At 41.4% G+C, this 20,437-nt stretch overlaps 2 protein-coding genes and 1 pseudogene across 2 annotated transcripts; 2 read left to right on the plus strand and 1 right to left on the minus strand.

Moving 5' to 3' along the window:
• Nucleotides 1-398: 398 nt before the first annotated feature.
• LOC146713641 (butyrophilin subfamily 1 member A1-like) lies at nucleotides 399-12,229 on the minus strand. Its single transcript, XM_085449487.1, has 7 exons — nucleotides 12,160-12,229; nucleotides 9,279-9,398; nucleotides 8,741-9,079; nucleotides 7,791-7,993; nucleotides 6,725-6,803; nucleotides 5,286-5,390; nucleotides 399-3,867 (listed from the first exon to the last, which is right to left on the minus strand). The coding sequence occupies exons 3-6, from the start codon at nucleotides 8,931-8,933 to the stop codon at nucleotides 5,374-5,376; spliced, it is 492 nt and encodes a 163-aa protein (XP_085305613.1). The 5' UTR covers nucleotides 8,934-9,079; nucleotides 9,279-9,398; nucleotides 12,160-12,229; the 3' UTR covers nucleotides 399-3,867; nucleotides 5,286-5,373.
• LOC146713642 (tripartite motif-containing protein 16-like) lies at nucleotides 12,185-13,711 on the plus strand (annotated as a pseudogene).
• On the plus strand, nucleotides 13,525-18,972 carry LOC146713643 (RING finger protein 150-like). Its single transcript, XM_085449457.1, has 2 exons — nucleotides 13,525-14,469; nucleotides 15,947-18,972. The coding sequence occupies exons 1-2, from the start codon at nucleotides 14,019-14,021 to the stop codon at nucleotides 16,234-16,236; spliced, it is 741 nt and encodes a 246-aa protein (XP_085305583.1). The 5' UTR covers nucleotides 13,525-14,018; the 3' UTR covers nucleotides 16,237-18,972.
• The last annotated feature ends 1,465 nt before the right edge of the window (nucleotides 18,973-20,437 follow it).

The following is a 20,437-nucleotide window of genomic DNA, read 5'->3' on the forward strand; positions in this document are numbered from 1 at the left end:
TCCCACACCTCCTGTTTGCGGCTCTGGGACTGAGGTTTACTGGGTTTGTGCCCCGTGTCATGAAACAGTATGACTGAAGCTGTGTTGTAATCACCAGTGACATAGTAGCGTGTAGTGTAGTCTAACAGAGTTAGAAAACAGCTTAATTAATTTCCTCAAAATTGATGTGGACAAATACCGCAACTCCATTGTTACTCCAGGTCCTAAATCGCTGCACAGTGCATGCCTCAGCAAAAGAAAATAATCCCAAGATGGAGAATTGAATGTGCAGTTGTATCACACACTGTTGATGACGACTGTGCGCTGTTATCTTTGTACCAGTTGCCAGAGTAAAGAGGGAGCCCAGGTAATGTTCCCTCTAATTTTTCATGTATCTGAGCGAATACACAAACTCCCTGAGCGGTCCCTAGGACCACTGTGAGCAACAGCAGACGTGTGCACTGTGGTCACGCCAGCATCAAATCCATCCAAGTTACATGGTTTATTAAAATAATCAAATTACAGCATTTACATTTATGTTAGACTACTTTTAATTAACTGCTTTAGCCCACTTACAATGAAAATTAAAAAAAATCTTGTTCATGACCTGTGTAGTATGTTAACACTGTTGGAAGTAAAAAATAACTTGAACTCCAATTTTGAAAACACGTGTTTAAAAAAACAAACACAAAAAACTGTCATATGCTGTAGGAGTGTCTGAAACTGCAGTTCACTGAACAAAAGTGAACTTTTGTTCAGTGAACTTTTGTGCTGTCGCTCCCGCGTCGACCTTCTTCTCAGTTTTGGACTCATGCTCATGAGTTTTGCATTTGGGTCCTTATCTGCCTGCACAGAGCTAGTTCATGATAGCATCAATGCAAAAAGGGCGTAAACACAAAGCGCGGACCTGCCAAAACATCAGAATCAGTGAGATGTCGCCTTTCTCACCCGACGGCACGGACACGATCAGGGCTGAAAGCCAACAGCTTTCCAAAACTGAGTCCAGAAATATACAAAAACAGTTCAAACAAAAAAATGCTGGAGTCCAAGGAGGCAGTGTCCATAGAGATCAGAAGGTCGACGTGGGAGCGACAGCACAAAAGTTCACAGTTCAGCTGTTCCTGGGTGGAAGACGGCGGTGACTCCACATCTCGTTGGCATTCAGATAAAGAGCTTTGTAGTCTTAAAAACTCAATGCACTAAAGCACTAAAACATCTTTGTGTAATAAACTTCATATTAAACCTTTGGGGTCCAGGGTCCAAAACAAAATATCCATCAAGGGCACAGGAGCACAGGGAACAGTCCAAAACCAAATGTCCACCAACAAGACAGCAGCTCAAGGAACAGTTCATTATACGCTATTATAAGTTCAGGGGGTTGGCCCCCGGGGGCCGATGGCTCAATAGCTCATAATTGGTCTTCTGTAAATATATTGAAGGTCTTCACCCTCTCCACCAGAATCCCGCTGATGTATAATTGGGGATCCTGGTGAAGAGCGTGTACAAGAGTGGACTGAGCACACAGCCTTGGGGAGTCACTGTGCTCACTATCTTTGTACCTGATGTCATTGTACCAACTCTGACTGACTGAGGTCTGCCTGTAAGGAAGTCAAGTCAAGTCAAGAAAGCCTACAGTGGCTTGCAAAAGTATTCGGCCCCCTTTAACTTTTCCACATTTTGTCACATTACAGCCACAAACATGAATCAATTTTATTGGAATTCCACATGAAAGACCAACACAAAGTGGTGCACACGTGAGAAGTGGAACAAAAATCATACATGATTCCAAACATTTTTTACAAATAAATAACTGCAAAGTGGGGTGTGCGTAATTATTCAGCCCCCTGAGTCAATACTTTGAAGAACCACCTTTTGCTGCAATTACAGCTGCCAGTCTTTTGGGGTATGTCTCTACCAGCTTTGCACATCTAGAGACTGAAATCCTTGCCCATTCTCATCAGAAGCTGAAGTTCATTCAGTAAACAGATGTGACAGAACAGCTGGATGTCTGTCAGTTATCAGCAGCTGATGTGAAACGTGAAGAAAAAAAAACTTAAATAATAAATAAAATAAAAAAATGAATTAATACAGACAGCATGAACATCTCTTCAATTTGTTATGAATACACTGTTACCATAAAACAATCTACAGCACAAAATATAAACCATTTAGAAATCATAATAAAAATCAAAGTTGGTGGAAGCAGGTCTTGATTTAGGAGATTGCTGCCATCTACTGGCTGATCTGCAGTTATGCTGTTTGATGAGACCCCTGAAGTTCTCAGAACATTTTATGTGCTGTCCAGTATCTGCTGCACCACCCATGGGAAGTATTTCAAGCATCAGTGACTTCAAAGTTTGTCTCCTTCAGTCTCACAGAAACATAAAGGATCAACTAATTTAATTACTTTATATTAACAAGGTTAAATATATTGCATAGTTTAGAATATAACATATATTTAAACACTGTAGTGCAAAAAAAACATATTCACCAATAGGGCTGCCACAATTAGTCGACTATTAAAAATGTCGACAACTAATTTAATTGTCGACATGTCATTTGAAGCTTTGTAAAATCCTGAAAGACGCAAGAATAAGTAGTAGGATTTAAGAGTGTAATAACCAACTGAAACAGAAGAGGGCAGCACTGCATGTCCAGGGATGCCAGCTGTTAAACCCCAAAGAAGAAGAAGAAGCAGCATCTGGTTTCATACCTGTGTCCAAATTTAGCGGCCTGGGTCGCTCAGACCCAGGGTCCCTGACAGAGACAATCTGAAAATTTCATTAAAAGTTTAATAAACTATCATCTTGTCTTTTTTTTAGTTAGCACATACCTTAAACACTTAAAGCTGTAAGCTAAGTTACATAAGAGCAGATGCATGCTGGTGCAATAAGCTGTACGTTTTAGGTCCAATGGATGATGATCTGATTAGTCGATTAATCGCAAAAATAATCGGTGACTAGTCGACTATCAAAATAATTGTTAGTGGCAGCCCTACTCACCAATAAAACATTTTCCAAAACACAAAATTGAAACTTTTTGTCATTGACATTGTGCACATGTGCAATGTTAAACACTGACCCTGGATCAGAGTCTATCGTTCAGTATTTAGTCAAACGTGTTGAGTTTGATGAGCAGCTCACAGCTGGAGCTCTGTGTGTTCAGTCTGAAGGTTTCAGGTAAACCAGCCTGTAGCTCCAGGTCGGCTGCACAGTTTGTGACAAACATCAGAGCTCCGTCTGTTCACATCAGGCTGCTCTCGTCCTTCCTTCTCCTCCCACATTTATACTGTTGTCAGTCAGACAACATGCTGTCACTCTGAAAACTTCACATCTGCTTCTTCCTCCTCAACAATTAATCTTTACAGTCTGATCTGCAGCTTCAAGGACCTCTCTGCTCCTGACTTTGTGTTGCTTTCATTAACATTTAAACCTTCTTCATCAAACCATCAACACTTCTGTGTGTGAGGAGGAGTCACTCTGTTTAAACACTGAAAGACAATTTAAAATTCAGCATTATTCTGAATATTACAAGTTTAACAAACTTCAAAACTGTGACACAAATAAAACTAAAATCTGTTAAAAGTGCTCTGATTATCTTATATTTACAGCTTTTATAAAACTTAGAAGAAAATAAACTTTGTCTCTGTTAGACTTACACACATGTGGAATAATCCTAGTGCTCCTTTTAGTCTGGGACTAGGATTAATCCATGTCTGATAAACTGTTTTACCTTACTGTGAAAACATACAGCTGCGAATTTATCACCCGGTCTATCTGTACTGTACATAACGACATAGTGAGTGCATGATCATAATGTTTATAAAAGTTATGAAGAATTCAGGCTTTTCTTTCTTTTCTGCTTGAGTTGTTTCTGTCGCCTGTGGTTCTGAAATAAGAACAAAATTTACATATAAATGAATACTAAGTAATAATACAGCAGTCTCACAAATGGGGCCGCATCCCCATGACAACTTGTGTGCTTACAACATAAAGGTGTTTCCAGAGCCACTGATGGAAACAAGCCACACCTACAGCATGTGTCACAGTAAAAATATGTGCCACTAAACACTGAATTTGAATTATTTATATTTTAAAGGGAATTAATTCATTTAAAGCTGATTTTTAGACATATTAAGGTTAATGTGAAATTAATACTTTTATATTTGCTTCACATAAAATCCACAGCTGCAGTTCCTCTAATGTCCACACGAGGACAGTGACCCAGTCCTTGTAGACCAGGAGTCCGCAACCTTTCTGATGACGAGTGCCATCTAAAATTTCCTTTAGAAGTCAATGTTCCATACGATTGCATTAGCAATAAATTTAATAATGCTCTATATTAACATTTACACACTATATAGAACAACTTCATAGAATTATATTTGTTCGCAGATGTTGGCAGCTATCAGCGAATAGTTATCAGCTATTTTTAAACAAAAAATGTTGATTTTCAACTGATGAGCTACTTAAACTTGAATAAATCCACTTTGTTTCCACAGTCAGTGAAATGAAGATGACCAAGATAACTGTGATGATGATTTTGTTTCCATGACTTTCATCATGAATCTGTTGATCAGACTTATTCAGTATCTCTGCAGTCAGCACAGTTAAGCAGCCACAGTTTGATCATCCACCAAAATCTAAAGTCAATTTAAACAGCTCACAGGAAACTTGATTCACCGAGATGTTTTGAAATCATGAAGAAGAAACTGGATGGTTGTAATTTACATGTGAGCTCTGAAAACATGTCACATTAGAAGGATTTTAGCCTGTAAACATCCACAGCAAACATCCACTCCCACTGAGATCTGCTCCATGATAAATGTGAGAGAAACTAAACACTGATGACATTTTAACGGTGTCCCTCCTGCAGATGGAGCTCAACATCAACTAATAACACAGATGTTACTGTAAACATTTATCAGCTCAGTTTGGAAACACAGAGACTCTGAAACTGTTTCGGGATTGTGCTGCTGGAGAAACAAAGCAGAACTCTTCACTGTGGACATGAACAATGAGGAAACACAAACTACTGCTGTGTTTAACATAGTCATCAGGTGTTTACAGACATCTAGTCTTCCTTTTGTGCACTGCATAAAAATGCAACCTACTTCCCTTGAGTCTCTGATGTAACCTGACAGTCTCGTTGGTTGTTTAGAAAATGGGAGGGTTGTTAAATTTTATGTAATCATTAGAAAAATAATACTGGAAACATTTCAATGGGGAAAATGGTTGTTAGTATTACTTACCAGTTAAATACAAAATGAACTCAAAGTAGAGTCTGATAAAAAGAAATTCATTTACCTTTAATAAAACTGAAGCAGAGGATGAAAATCCAGAGGGAAACCCCTCCATGGAGGGTCGGCAGCAACCCGCTTTCAAATGGAGGCATTCAGAGACTCTGGTACTCTAAAGAAGAAAGAAAAATAAAAACACGTCACGCAAATGTCCAACCACACAGCCACAGGACACAGGTATAAAAGTGCATCTGTGTCAGATTGGACAACTAAACCAGGAGACAAACAGGAGAGGAGGGTGTGGTTCAGGAGTGAGATAACCAGTAAATAATGCCGTTAAATCTCAACGCACAGACATGAAACTCATATTTTAAGATCAGACTGAACTTTTACTTCCATTTTACTTGATATCTATTAACAAATAATCCTCAATAAAGCCAATAAATATGGCGTTATTTTTGTGCCACTATTTTGAGCCCCTGTAAAAAAACATTTACAAAGTGTTGCATTTTGAGGAGAAATTTATTTTGAGTGAAGAAAAGCTAAATTTGAGTGAACAGAAATCATTGCTGCGTGCAAAAAATGTATTTCGGTGTTTGCTCTTATCCATATACACACACAATAACAGCCCCTCTCGCTCAGGTTTTGCATTTGCTCTTTCTCAGATCTCTGCGGACCCGCTCGCAATGTGTTGCTCGCACCCTCAACATCTCTGCTCCTGCACATTCAACTCTTTCTGTACAGTGTTATATTTGTGCCACAAAACCAACCAATCACAGACTTGGATGAAAAAATTCCGATTGGCTGTTCCGATTGGCTCGCTAGCCACTGTAGCCAAACCCAGGCAAATATCCCAGAATGCATTTCGTCCAAAACTCAAACGAGGCAGTTGAGATGTTTGCAAACGTGGTAGCCAACAGGCACGTGCAGAGGGCGGTTGACCACCTGCCCCTTCAAACATATCTGCACGGCCCTGGTAACCAACTACAACAAATGTCTTAGCGCTGTACTCACCAGCAAGTGTCCAAATACTAGGTCATGCTTTATTCGTGGATCAAACACTTATGTCAGTCAATAACTGGCAAGATCATTTATATCTTTTATGTAATGTTTTTTTATGTCTGTAGTTTTGGTTGTAATTCTCTCTCTGTTTATTAAAATGAAACTGCCATAAAATTCGAGACTGTCCACTTCTTTTTTTGAGCAAACCTACAGATTCTTACAAATTCAGCAGCTACCTGCTGAATTAAATGCAAACCTAAGTTTCAGACTCTGCTTTATTACAGTACATAAAATAAAATTCTTACCACTTTGGGTTTGTTTCAACTTCCACAGAAAAACCACAACAAGAAAAACCATGCGAGAAAAAAAAATGATGGTAAAGACAATGAATCCAGATTCCCTGATGACATCACTTTCAAGAAGAAAGCAAAAATATTTTAAAACCTAAAACAGAAATGATAGAAATAATGAAATAGTTTGTTTCTGAATGTGAGTCATTATTACCTGGAACATGTCTGTGTATCTCTCTGCTCTGGTTGGTGTTCCTCTGTTGGACTATGCAGGTGATGTTGTTGCTGTGTCTCTTCTCCACAGTCAGTGTTGGGGAGTAACGGAATACATGTACCGCCGTTACGTATTTAAAATACAAAATATGAGTAACTGTATTCTGTTACAGTTACCGTTTAAAAAGGTGGTATTCAGAATACAGTTACTTTGTTGAAATAAATGGATTACACTGCGGTACTTTCCTGTTTCATTTTGTCGCGGGTCAGGACTGTTTGGTTTTGTTTGACAGCTACGTTCTGTTGTTCCAGGCGGCAGCGTTACGGTTGCCATGGTTACAGGGCGACGCTCTCTCTCTCTCTGCGATTGTGTGTTTCCTGGGTGAGAGAGCGCCTTTTCGTTGTTGTTGTTGTTGTGCTAAGCTAACAGGCAGAATGCTACAAGCATAGCTCTAAAGAATGTAGCCTCATGGGCAGTGTAGTCCGTGTTGCAGGGAGAATGGACTGCCATACACATTATGGGTCTGTGAGCGCGAGGAGGGAGAAAAAGGGGAGTGGAAAGGTACGAGTTGTCATCGAGCAAAAACGGGAGCTGGAAGCATGTAAATATAATAATAACCACTGCAGCCAAGAAGAGTGTCTGACGAGCCCAGTTGTAAGTAAGCTATTAAGACTCGACTGTACACCGTGTTCGTGTTTTCCTCCGAAAACAATAAGTTCCGTTCGAGCAGTCTTTCAACCCCTGTCTCTGTCTCTCGCAAGAAAAGTTGACCCACACAACAAAGTAAAGCTAGTTTTCGGCTACGAGCCGACAGGGACCCCGCCGTATTAGTCAGAGGTCCCTTTACTACAGTTTGGAGTCGCGGACCTTCAGTAACAGTAATAAATCACACAGCAATAGTACATTCACGTTGTTGTAAAAAGCATGATAATATATTAAGTAATCCAAAGTATTCAGAATACGTTACTGTCATTGAGTAACGTAACGGAATACGTTACAGAATACATTTTGGGGCATGTATTCTGTATTCTGTAACGGAATACATTTTAAAAGTAACCTTCCCAACACTGTCCACAGTCACTCTGCTGCTGACAGTATAGAGGTCATCAGGACCTCTGAGGGTCTCTGTAGGTCCAGCAGAGAGGAGGTTTCCCTCACCGTCCAACCACAGCAGCTCAGGCTCTGGATACCAGCCTGCAGACTCACACTGTAACACCACCCTGCTGCTGACATTTGACATCACCTTCATGACGGGTGTAGATGCTGAAGCTGAGGAAGGAAAAATGTATTCACCCACTGCATGTGTGACACCAGTCAAACATTTAGATACACCGAAGCAAGAAGACCAGAAGTATGAAATACAGTGGTCCGTCGCTATAACGCAGTTCACCTTTAGCGGTATCGCTGTTTCGCGGTTTTTTTTGTGCAATTTTGCATGGTGCTTTTTTTTTTTTTTTTACCGTGCATTGTGTTCTGCGTCTTGATTGGCTGTAGACCATTGTCAATCAATCTCGTGCCGTGTCTCCTGTCAGTACAGAAAGCGTTCAGCTTGTCAAATTTACATAAGTCTTCTATTGTTAGCAGTGTTACTCTGAAATGCTGTACAGTATGTTTGTAAGTTTTCTCCCAAACGAACACAACAGTGTCGATGAAACGTCTTGCACCGTCAAAGGCAACATGGGTTCCTTTGGTTTCGCTCTATAATACTGGACTTATTTTTCTACAAAGGTTTGAACTTTGAAAGTGTTTAAACGAGAGAAAAAAGTGTGAAAATGTTCATGCCTGCTTGCGAAAAGTGTATAAAGTGTGTAGTGAGGGATTTTACAGCCTTAAAACATCTATAATAATATTAAAAAATAAAGCTGGCTACTTCACGGATTTCACCTATTGCAGGTTAGTTTTAGAACGTAACTCCCACGATAAAGGAGGGAACACTGTATTGTACATTTAGAAATGTGCAGTCAGGACCATAAACTGACTTTATTATGTATTTGTACTACAAAGATATCCACTTACCTACAATAAGGTGTACATGTGACCTTTGACCCAGCTTTGGAATGAGACATCTGTACGGTCCTTGATCAGACAGCTGTACTTTAGAGAGAGTCAGTGAGATGTTTCCATGCTCCGGTTTATAAAAGGACAGTGAGGTTCTTCCAACATATGACGGCTGCTTGTCGTCCACATTTTCTTTATTTTTCTCCCACATGTAGATAAATCCTGGTGTCAGGTGAGTTCTCGCCCACTCCAGCTGCAGCTATGAAGCATCCACAGGACGTTCCAGAGAACAGGGTAAAACAACATCATCATCCAGGAGAGCCACCACTTGCTGCAGAGGTCCTCCCTGAAAATAACCTGAAACAGATCCGATATTTCACTGATGCTCTGGGAACAATCTGGAAGGCCGTGTCAGATATGTAAATGAGCACTGAATTTTATATGGCTTCTCAGTTTGTCGCATAAAGATAGAAATGAAATTGTGAAATAGTCAAGTCCTCCTTAAATTCGTTTAAAGGTTTACAGAAAACCTCAAATGTGCTGCTATAAATGTTACCTCTGCATGAGAGAAGTTTTAGAAGCAGGAAAACAACAATGGAGACTGAGGGTCAACACAGAAAGAGCATGCTGAGCTTCAGCCTCTCGTGCACGTCCTTCTTCATCTGTCTTCTGCTTCCTGAAACAATAAAACACACGTGTACTTTGATCAACCACACTTAATCTTCCTGGATCATCACAACAGAATAATGTTGTCTGTGTTGAATTTATTAAATTATATTAAATACCCAAACAATATTTTAATCTAACATGTCTCCAGGTTGTTGGTTTTTTTTTTTCTTTTTTACTGTTACCTATTTTTAATATTGGGAAGCCAATTTGAAAACACAGTTTTGCAGCAGACAATCCAACCTGTGCTAAAAGAGCTTAAAAAATAACACAAACATCTTTCAGTCTAAAAAAGTAATTTCTCAGGTTTTGGGACTCCGGTGCAACACAGTGACAGTCATTATGTACTAGTGGAGAAAAAATTGGAACAGTGGTGAATGTTCACAGACGTGTTCGGCCTACAAAAACTACCCCGAGAGCGCATTAATGACTCATCCAGGAGGTCACAATATCCGACAACAACATGTAAAGAACTGCAGGCCTTTATGATGATCAGCAAGACTCTTAGGAAAATGTTCTGTGGACTAACAAAAGATGAACTTTTTAGGTTTGTTCTGGGGCTGCTTTGCTGCTTCAGGCCCTGGAGGACTTTCCAGTCAGCAATGTGATGATTTTATTTTTTAATGTCTGTACTGAATAATGCTACAGTAATTGCTTAAAGTGAAACATATTGTCTCTATGCGGATATTAAGAAACTGAAACAATGCTCCACGTGTTACATTTTACTTTCTTTGCTGCAAATACGTCTTTAACTCTGGAAAGTACCTTTGCCTCAGGTTTGATAACTGAAGGGTTCATCTTAAAATATGTGCATTATAATTAAAACTGGGATCATTCATTCTGAATCATTGTCAGACTCTACAACAAGTCATCCAACCATCCTTTTTGAAATTAACATTATATTGAGTAGAGTTAAATTTCGAGCTGTTATTAGAACTACTTTACTAGCTTTATGATCGCAATGTTGCGAGTGGCTGAAGCAACACAGTTACTACAACCTGGAAGAAGCACCGCTCTCACAGCAGTCAGGAGTTCTGACACTTTAAACTGGATACGTTTACATGTTAAACGTCACACAGCCCGTGGAAGCAGCTTTAGTCACATTATAAGATCGATCGTACTAAAAAACTTGTATACAAAAGAATCAGTGAAAATGTGGATTTATTCACTCGATTTTAAATCGAACATAACCTGGTCCTGGCAGGTCATGTATTCACCTTCATGTGTTTAATAAACGGGTCAAAAGAGCCTCTGTCACCAAACAGAAAACTAAAGTTTCAAGCTTAACACACTGCACGTTTTTCTCGCTTCGTAGAGGGGATTAATAATGTTAATATTTGTAAGTTGCTATCAAAGGTGCTGGCAAACAGGCTGAAGATGGTGATGGATCAAATTTTACATCCAGGGCAAACTTACTGTGTGCTGTGTAGGTCTATTGTCGACAATGTGTCATTAGTTAGAGGTGTTTTGGAAGTCTCCAGTTCACTGGGTTATGATACTGATCTGATTTCTCTGGACCAAGAAAAAGCTTTTGGCTGAGTTGAGCATCGTTACCTCTGGAGTGTGCTAGAAAGGTTTGGTCTCGGCTCTGGTTTAATCGCTAAGATTATGGTTTTGTACGAGGAAATTGAAAGTGTACTGAAAATAAATGGTCGTTTGTGTAAACCTTTTAAATTAACTAGAGGCATTAGGCTGGGCTGTCCACTGTCGGGTATGCTCTGTCTATCAAACCAGTGTTGCACAATGTGAGGTCATACATTACTGGGTTGGTTTTATCTGATGTCAATATGTCTTTTAGTTTGTCTGCGTATGCTGATGATATTATTGTATTTGTTAGGAGTCACCAAGATGTGAATAAGTTGGGAATAATTGTTGGGAACTTTTGCAGATTTTTAGCTGCACAGGTGAATTGGGCTACTTCCAGGTGAGCTGAAGTGGTAAAGGGGAGGGTTGAAGTATCTGGGTGTGTACGTGGGAGATGAGGCTACAGAATGTAAGAACTGGGAAGGGGTGGTGGAGAAAGTTGGGGGAAAATTGGAAAAGTGGAGGTGGCTGTTGCCCCAAATGTCATATAGAGGGAGAGTGTTGATTATAAATAACTTGGCCACTTCTGTTTATGGCATCAATTAGCTTGTATAGAACCCCCTCCTGGTGTGATACATGATCTTCAAGTTTTGTTGGTTTATTTCTTTTGGGACAATCAACACTGGGTACTCCAGGCAGTACTTTTTTTTTGCCCAAGAGGAAGGTGGACAAGGATTGGTTCACCTAGAGAGCAGAACTTTGTGTCTTTCTGTGATTTGAGATCATCACCAAAGTTTCACATTCATTTCCAGCTGAACATTGAACATTTAAAAAGTGCTCTTTTGTGCGTATAACATATAAAAATTATAAAATAAAAATGTGATGATCTCAAATCACAGAAAGAAAAACACACAAAGTGTGATTTATTTATATAGAAGAAAGTGTTAACAAGCTTAAGTTCAAGTGAGCAGTAAATAAAAGGGTTAAACACACAGTATCGCTCTCTAACTGCTCCTCTTCCTGGAGTGAAGCACAGCCTGATAACCTCCCTCTTCTTCCTGCTCTTAAACACAGCACCTCCTCTCTGTCCACGTGTTTCCTCGTTCCCTCCCCTTCAGATCTGCAGTTTGCCGATGGGTAACCAACATGTGGTGACATGTAAGAGCTGACAGGCTCCATTCACTGCAGAAACATGTTGTTGAGATCAGAGCTCAGACTAGTTTCAGTTATAAGGAAGAGAAACTCACACAGTCACTGACACTGAGAGGAGAAATGGCGCATAAAGGAGTTCAGCTGGACTGAGAAACCTTCTCTTGTTCCATCTGTTTGGATCTACTGAAGGATCCGGTGACTACAACCTGTGGACACAGCTACTGCAGGAACTGTATTAAAGGTTTCTGGGATGAAGAGGACAGGAAGGGAATCCACAGCTGCCCTCAGTGCAGGAAGACTTTCACACCGAGGCCTGTCCTGGAGAAAAACGTCATGTTAGCAGCTTTAGTGGAGCAGCTGAAGAAGACTGGACTCCAAGCTGCTCCAGCTGATCACTGCTATGCTGGACCTGAAGATGTGGCCTGTGATGTCTGCACTGGGAGGAAGCGGAAAGCCATCAAGTCCTGTCTGGTGTGTCTGATCTCCTACTGTGATAAACACATACAGCTTCATTTGGAGTCTCCTGCCTTTGAAAAACACAAGCTGGTGGCCCCCTCCAAGAAGCTCCAGGAGAACATCTGCTCTCGTCATGATGAGGTGATGAAGATTTTCTGTCGTACTGATCAGCAGAGTATCTGTTATCTCTGCACAATTGATGAACATAAAGGCCATGAAACAGTCCCAGCTGCAGCAGAAAGGACTGAGAAGCAGAAGGAGCTCGAGGTGAGACGACTAAACATCCAGCAGAGAATCCAGGAGCGAGAGAAAGATGTGAAGCTGCTTCAACAGGAGGTGGAGGCCATCAATGGCTCTGCTGATAAAGCAGTGGAGGACAGTGAGAAGATGTTCACTGAGCTGATCCGTCTCCTCCAGAAAAGAAGCTCTGATGTGAAGCAGCAGGTCAGATCCCAGCAGGAAACTGAAGTGAGTCGAGTCAAAGAGCTTCAGGAGAAGCTGGAGCAGGAGATCGCTGAGCTGAAGAGGAAAGACGGCGAGCTGGAGCAGCTCTCACACACAGAGGATCACAACCAGTTTCTACACAACTACCCCTCACTGTCAGCACTCAGTGAGTCTACACACTCATCCAGCATCAATATTCGTCCTCTGAGCTACTTTGAGGATGTGACAGCAGCTGTGTCAGAGACCAGAGATAAACTACAGGACATTCTGAGAGAGGAATGGACAAACATCTCACTGACAGTCACTGAAGAGGATGTTTTACTGTCACCAGCAGAGCCAAAGACCAGAGCTGGATTCTTAAAATATTCACGTGAAATCACACTGGATCCAAACACAACTCACAGACGTCTGTTATTATCTGACGGGAACAGAAAAGTAACATTTATGAATCAGCAACAGTCTTATTCTGATCATCCAGACAGATTCACTGGATGTTATCAGGTCCTGAATAGAGAGAGTCTGAGTGGACGTTGTTACTGGGAGGTGGAGTGGAGAGGGGGAGAAGTTTATGTCGCAGTTGCATACAAGAATATCAGCAGAGCAGGGAGCTCAGATGAATGTGGATTTGGGTGGAATGACAAATCTTGGGTCTTAACTTGTAACACAGAAAATTTTCAATTTTGGCACAACAGCCCGCCGCCTGTAGCTTCACCTCAGCGGGGTTACGTCGCGTCACTCCTGTGGTGATTTCTCCTTTCAGTTGTGCGCATTTAGGAGTTTTTTCGTGGGTGTTTCTCATCGAGTTAACGGTGGAGGCTGGAAATGGAGACTGCTAACAGGCGTCTGCTGCTAGGTAGCCCGAGAGTAGTGGAGGGGAGCGGCTAAAAACAGATTTTTTTTCTTCCGTGTGAACAAAGGGGAGTATAAGCGAGTTAAACACGCTCCTGGTGGTTTTGCCTTGTAGCATGGTGGAGTAGGAGGCTCCAGCGTTGAAGCTACCGGGCTCCTCCGACCTACCGACACACAGCTCGCTCTCACCCCGGGGAGGCTCGTCATGGCCCCGGGCTCGCTGGTGGCGGCCTGCCGCAGCCTGGCCCTCTCTACGTGGCTGCTCTCCTTCTGCTTCGTCCACCTGCTGTGCCTGGACTTCACCGTGGCCGAGCGGGAGGAGTGGTACACCGCCTTCGTCAACATCACCTACGTGGACCCGGCCACCTCGGAGCTGCGCACCGAGAAGACGGAGTGCGGGCGATATGGCGAGCACTCTCCGAAGCGGGACGCCAAGGGGGTGTTGGTCCTGCCCGCAGCACCGCTCGACCGCCAGGCCTGCGACCCCAACACCCGCTTCGCGGTGCCCGCTCAGGCCGGGGCCTGGGTGGCGCTCATAGCCCGGGGCAACTGCACCTACAAGGACAAGATCCGCCACGCTGCAGCCCACAACGCCTCTGCGGTGGTCATCTTTAATGTGGGCTCCACCAACACGAACGACACCATCACCATGCCAGGTAGATGATGCTCTGCTTTATTCACCCCAATAAATGCGCATTTAACTCGATTTCCTCCCTCTGTGAAGGAGGCTTTGCTTAGCTTTTCTAAGTTGGGTAGTTTGCTGCTGGGGTGAGTAGAATAGAATGCCTTTATTGTCACTATGCGGTTGTATAATGAGATACAGAGCATCTCCTACTCAGTGCAAACATGCTGGGGGGGCACAGTTCTGCAGCACTATATACATATGGACAGTATTAACAGAGGGAAAAATATATATATAAAATGTACAAATATATAAGCCGGTTTTAAAAAAGTAATATGTAATAAATAGTGTTGTGTATATACAGTTGGGTTATTGCACAGTGGTGGTTCATAGATGAAATGGGAAGAAAAAAATTGGGGGGGCTGTGTTATCGGTGCATGTGTGAGTTCAGGGTGGTTATAGCTTTAGGGAAGAAAGTGTTTTTGAGTCTTTGGGTTTTTGTGCTGATGCACCTGTAGCAGGTTGAACATGTTGAAACCAGGGTGGGAGCTGTCCTTGATGATGTCTGCTGCTCTGCTGAGGCAGCGGGAGGAATAACTCTCCATCAGGGAGGGGAGAGGGCAGCCGATGACCTTTTGTGCTGTCTTGACCACACTCTGAAGCCTCACTCTATCCGCCTTAGTGCAGCTGCTGTACCATACTGTCATGCAGTAGGTTAGCAGGCTCTCAATGGACGAGCGGTAGAAGGTCATGGGGATCAAAGGTGACATGGACAATGTTTATATTAATTTCTTAATACAAACGTCATGGAAAAAGTCCAACTGACGAGGTATTTCTGTTATAAGGGAAGTGTTGAGTCATCTAGTTTTATGTCAGTCCAAGGAGGTTTGGCACGGTCTTATATGCAAACTGTTCCCAGATTCTCCTTATTTGGAAATTGCATAGTTTAGACTAGAGGAACCACTTTTTGCTGAGCAGTGTATTTTTATATAATTTTAAAGTTGTGTTTCCCCACTTTCACAATTCTCCCATCTGTGGAGGCACTGTTTTGCTGCCACTCTGACTGGGCAGGGAAAAAGCCCTGGGTGGTTGGTTTGCTTTAAATCCAGCCTCAACTTTCACGGCCCGCTACCAAACAACTCACGAACCGGTACTGGTCCGTGAGTTGTTTGGGGACCGCTGGATTCGAGCCACATGAATTACATTACAAAGCCATACTAGTGACAGAGAAAGGAGAAGGGAAGTGTTTTGGATTTTTAAATATAAGCCCACTAAATATCCTTGCTTCAATAATGTAGATTTATTTTTTATTCATCTTGATATTTGAAACCTATTCCTGTTCCTAGTAATTGGTGGTTGTTGCTCCTGGAGTTCTACTCCTTTTTTTAATTGACAAATATTTTAGGCCAAAATGATGACATCAATCAATCAATCAATCAATATTTATTTCTATAGCTCATGTAAAAAGTACAGTGTCCATCAAAGTGCTTCTCACCTGTCCTCATCTTCAGGTGCGAGCGAGGTCGTCGCCATCATGATCCCGGAGCCAAAAGGCCGCGAGATCGTATCGCTGTTGGAACGAAATGTGACGGTCACCATGACGATCACCATCGGGACGAGGAGCCTGCAGAAGTACGTGAGCAGGACGTCGGTGGTGTTCGTATCGATCTTCTTCATCGTGCTGATGATCATCTCCATCGTCTGGCTCATCTTCTGCTACATCCAGAGGTTCAGATACACCAATGCGGGAGACCGGAACCAGGCGCGAACACGGGTCTGCGTCTCCTGCTGTTCTGCTTAGTTTATGAAGACAATGAAGATAATGATAATGTGAGACACTTACTGACATGTACAGATGGATTTTCTAAGTGTGAATGCAGGTGTCTTCAAACCAAGGCAGGAACATCTGTTGCATCTGCTTTTCTGTTCTGAGTGAGGGACGTGTACCTGTTAAACTTCAAACAGATGAAGTTTAATAATAAACATTTCCATCAGGTGATGGTTCAGTTTAACATCACACTGTGATGGATTTAAAAGAATTGTAGGTGAATAAAAAAGATGTAAGTGTGAAAACTTGGTTGTAAAACACATTTTCATTTAATCTTTTTTCAGTATCAATTTTTTTCACGTTCAATACAAACCTTTTCAGTACATTTATTTCAGTTTCAATATTATCTTTCAGTTTCATTTTAAGGTTCATTCATGCTGTGGCCCTCTGTTTTTAAGCTGTGTTAATGTTTACCAGAATTCCTTCTGTGATATATATTTAGCTAGAATCTCCACATTTATTTGAAGAAAACATTTTTTTTATTTAGCTGTATTTCTAAAGATTTTTGTTCACTGATGCCTTATTTGTGCATACAACCTGTTATTGTAGTTCGTTTTATGTCTTGGATTTGTCTTAATTTTGTGCTCCTTTATCAGCCTTTTTTTCCTGCATGTACAGCTTATGTGATTAATGGCCAGGAGGGTTTGCAGTTTCATCAAAACATGAGCTGTTTGTTGCTTTCATTATGAATTTGCTGACTATGGCTGCTTATAAAAGTCAGATTATTACAATAGTATGTTATATATATATATATATATATCTGTATATTGATTTAATTTTGCTGTCAGACAGTTTAGTGTGTAGCAGCAAGGGTTGTGTGGTTTTATTGTTTGTTACTGCCTGGAGTAATCAAAGTACAGTTTGACTTTTCGTGCTATAGCATACAAAGAGCACCATGCTGGGGTGTCACCTCTGAATGAGCTGGGAGTGGAGTTAGTCTCAGGTTTTGTGCTGGACTATATGCACCTTGTGTGTCTGAGGGTCATGCGCAACCTTATTAATCTTTGGGTAAAAGGTCCCTGAACATGCAGACAGTCTATGCAAATTCTAACTGTGATTTCAGCATTCATGCTTTCTTTCAGGCAATATTTTCAAGGACCCAAGTCTCTCCTTGTAATTAGCATGTAGAAAGCAACTGAATTAAGACAATTTTTGTTTTAGACAGGTCCTGTTGTTTTACTTAATAATGTACCAATCCAAATGTATAGACACTTTATACTTTTAACTATATCTAAGTCTTGATTTGTGTAATGTAGGGGGGGGATTCTTATTGTGACAAACATTTTACAGGATTGCCAAGTTGTCAAAGCACCGTGTCAGGTCTTTGAAAACTGTAATTCAGCTTCCCGCCGACTCAACGTGCCTTGGAACTTACTTTGTTTCAAATCTGTCTAAACACACACATACTAGTTGACTTCTTTTTGCTTTCCCCCCACCATGCTATGATTTGCAGTTGTTGATTTTCTGGATGGTGGAGGTGGATCCAAAATTCTTTGCAACTGGTATCACTCAGCATTTTTCTTTTTGCAGCATTTTTCTTTTTGCAGCATTTTTCTTTTTGCCACGTTTTTCTTTTTGCAAGTGTTTTCTGAAGTTGCAGTCTGTTTGGCCTCTCAGGGCCACCGTAGGTAAGGCATGTTCACTTCCTGTCATTTATGGGCTCAACTGTGCCTTTTATAGACCGTTAAAGGGGTTAAACCATATACGGGGTGAAGGGAGATAACCCTTTGGTGTTGTTAGATGTTTTTAAAACGCGTGTAACCAGGAAGTCACGTATACAAACACACATACACACACATACACGCACTCACATTCTCACATATGCATGCATACACACAAACACAGTGCCTTAGCTTTTACAACACACCATAAGGGTTTTACAATGGGGTGTTTCTCTAACTGTTTTTACTGAATAACAGGCTGGAGTTGAAGTTGTCTGGGATCAGGTGAGGAGCTTAAAGCTCTGGGATCCTGACTGGACTGGCTTCCTTCTCAAGTTAAAATGGACTGAGCTCTGAGTGTCTTGCTTTGTTCACGGGGATAAGTCTCTGAGTTAGCGAGGTCTGCGAGTACAGACCTAACAATGTGGATTTATCCAGTCATTTTTAAACCGGAGCTCGGGACATAACCTGGTCCTGGCAGGTCATGTGTTCACCTTTATGTGTTTAATAAACAGGTCAAAACAGCCTCTGTCACCAAACAGAAAACTTTAAAGTTTCAAGCTCAGCACTGCACACTTATTTCCCTTCGTACTACATTCTGATATTCATAATGATGTAAACTTTCCACTCCACAGAGAAAACAATGACACTGTTGCACAGAATAAATGAAACACATTAATGAAAATCTGAGAATGTTACCTGTAATGTCAGGTTCTGTGTATTAAAAGTGAGTGAACGTATCCGTGGGAGTAACGACACACAGAGTAACGACTGTGTTTTACCAGCCACGTGGGGGAGTGTTTATAAACAAACATCAGAACTTCTTGTGGAGGACTTGGTGATCTGCGCATGCGTGAATCTGAGCCTCATGAAAGTTAGTTTTCTGGTAAAACCTTTTTTCAGTGTCATGTTGTGTAAACTTTCCTCAGAAATCTGATTAAATTCATATTCACATAAATAATCTTTTTCTGTATCTGTTCGTTTGCAGTTCGTCCGGGGTTCACATGAATTTCACCTTTGTGTATGTGGTATTGGAAAAAAAATACTAATAGTAATATTTTTTAGCATATGCCTTTATGGTGGGAACTCTGAAATGTGTTCAGTTCCTACCATGGACACATTTCTAGAAGGAAATTGAAGTTTTGATTTATTTCTTCAGTCTGTTTCATTGTTACACTGTTAAGACTGACACTCAGCTCTGAAAGGTTAAACCTGGATTTGTTTTAATGACCAGCAGGGGGAGACTCCTTTATCTTGAAAAACAGACCAGATTATATTGAAGTCTATGACAGAATGAGCCTCGATCTCACTATGACCTCATTATAAACTTTCCAGGTGACTTCATGATCTCCAGGTGCTGCTATGTAAAAGTTTTGACATTTATAATTGTTTATTTTGCAAATTATGGGCTCTAGAATCAAAATAAGTCAATAAAGTCAGGATGCTTTAGGTCTGCTTCTAATTCCTCACATCCAACCTCTTTAAATCCAAGTCAGCTTCAAACTCTCATATAAACCTATAAATATCATCTCACATCCATCTTTTATCCTGTGACTGTGGCTGTATCCCAATTCAGGGTCTGCAGCCTTAAAGTACGCAGTCTCAACGATCCTCAAGGGCCGCTAAGGCCGGAAGTGCGAGGCTTGTGAAATGGGACGGTCTAGCCTCCGTTGCGCTGCCCAGGTTGCCTAGCAACCATGATACTAACAGCTAGAAACGTTTCATACAGCTTTGTTTGACAGAAATGAAGGAGAAAATCTGTTCATTTGTTTGTTTGTTTCTACATGAGCTTTGATCATTCTCTGTAAGATTAAGCTCAGCTATTGAACGGCGTATATTGTAAAGTAAAGGCTTTAAAACCAAGTTAGTACAAACGTCTCTAATGTCACATAACTTTGCCGACATGTGGCAACAGTAATGTTTAATGTTCTTCGTTATTAAACATTTGCACATAAATAAGTGACATCATATCCAGTACTTACTTAAAGTTTACTCTTCGGGCGCCCCTCATCTGCCGTTTATTTTTTCGGCAAAATTATCCACACCCACCGCCGCGCTATGCATTCTGGGATATGTTGGGCCACAAAGTCTACACCGCCACGTCCTTAAAATTCAGGGAAATGAAGGACGCATTTCGAGCAGCCTTCGAATTGGGACAGCCTTCGTCGCGTCGCTGTGACGTAATCGGCCTTAAAATGCGGCCTGTAAGGCTGCAGACCCTGAATTGGGATACAGCCTGTGTCTGTGCTGCTCCCATGTAGGAGGACAGCAGTGTTTTACAAACATTACTGACAGCTGTCAGTGCTACACCTCAGCCTCACAGATACACCTGTGGTATCAGTCAGAGAATGCTACATCTCCTCTTTCTCAAGTTAACATGTTCACAGTGTTGGGTGTCCATTCAGCCGACCCACTGGAATTATGACATCACCCCATCAGCCTTCATAGTGTAAATCTGATTTAAGTCTGTCATTGGTCGTATTTATTCCAGACTGGAGGACGAGTTACAGGAA

Source organism: Copadichromis virginalis, linkage group LG3 (assembly GCF_057382275.1).
Source record: "Copadichromis virginalis isolate Kocher_CV1m ecotype Utaka linkage group LG3, C_Virginalis_male_GT1.1, whole genome shotgun sequence".
Taxonomy (NCBI): Eukaryota; Metazoa; Chordata; class Actinopteri; order Cichliformes; family Cichlidae; genus Copadichromis; species Copadichromis virginalis.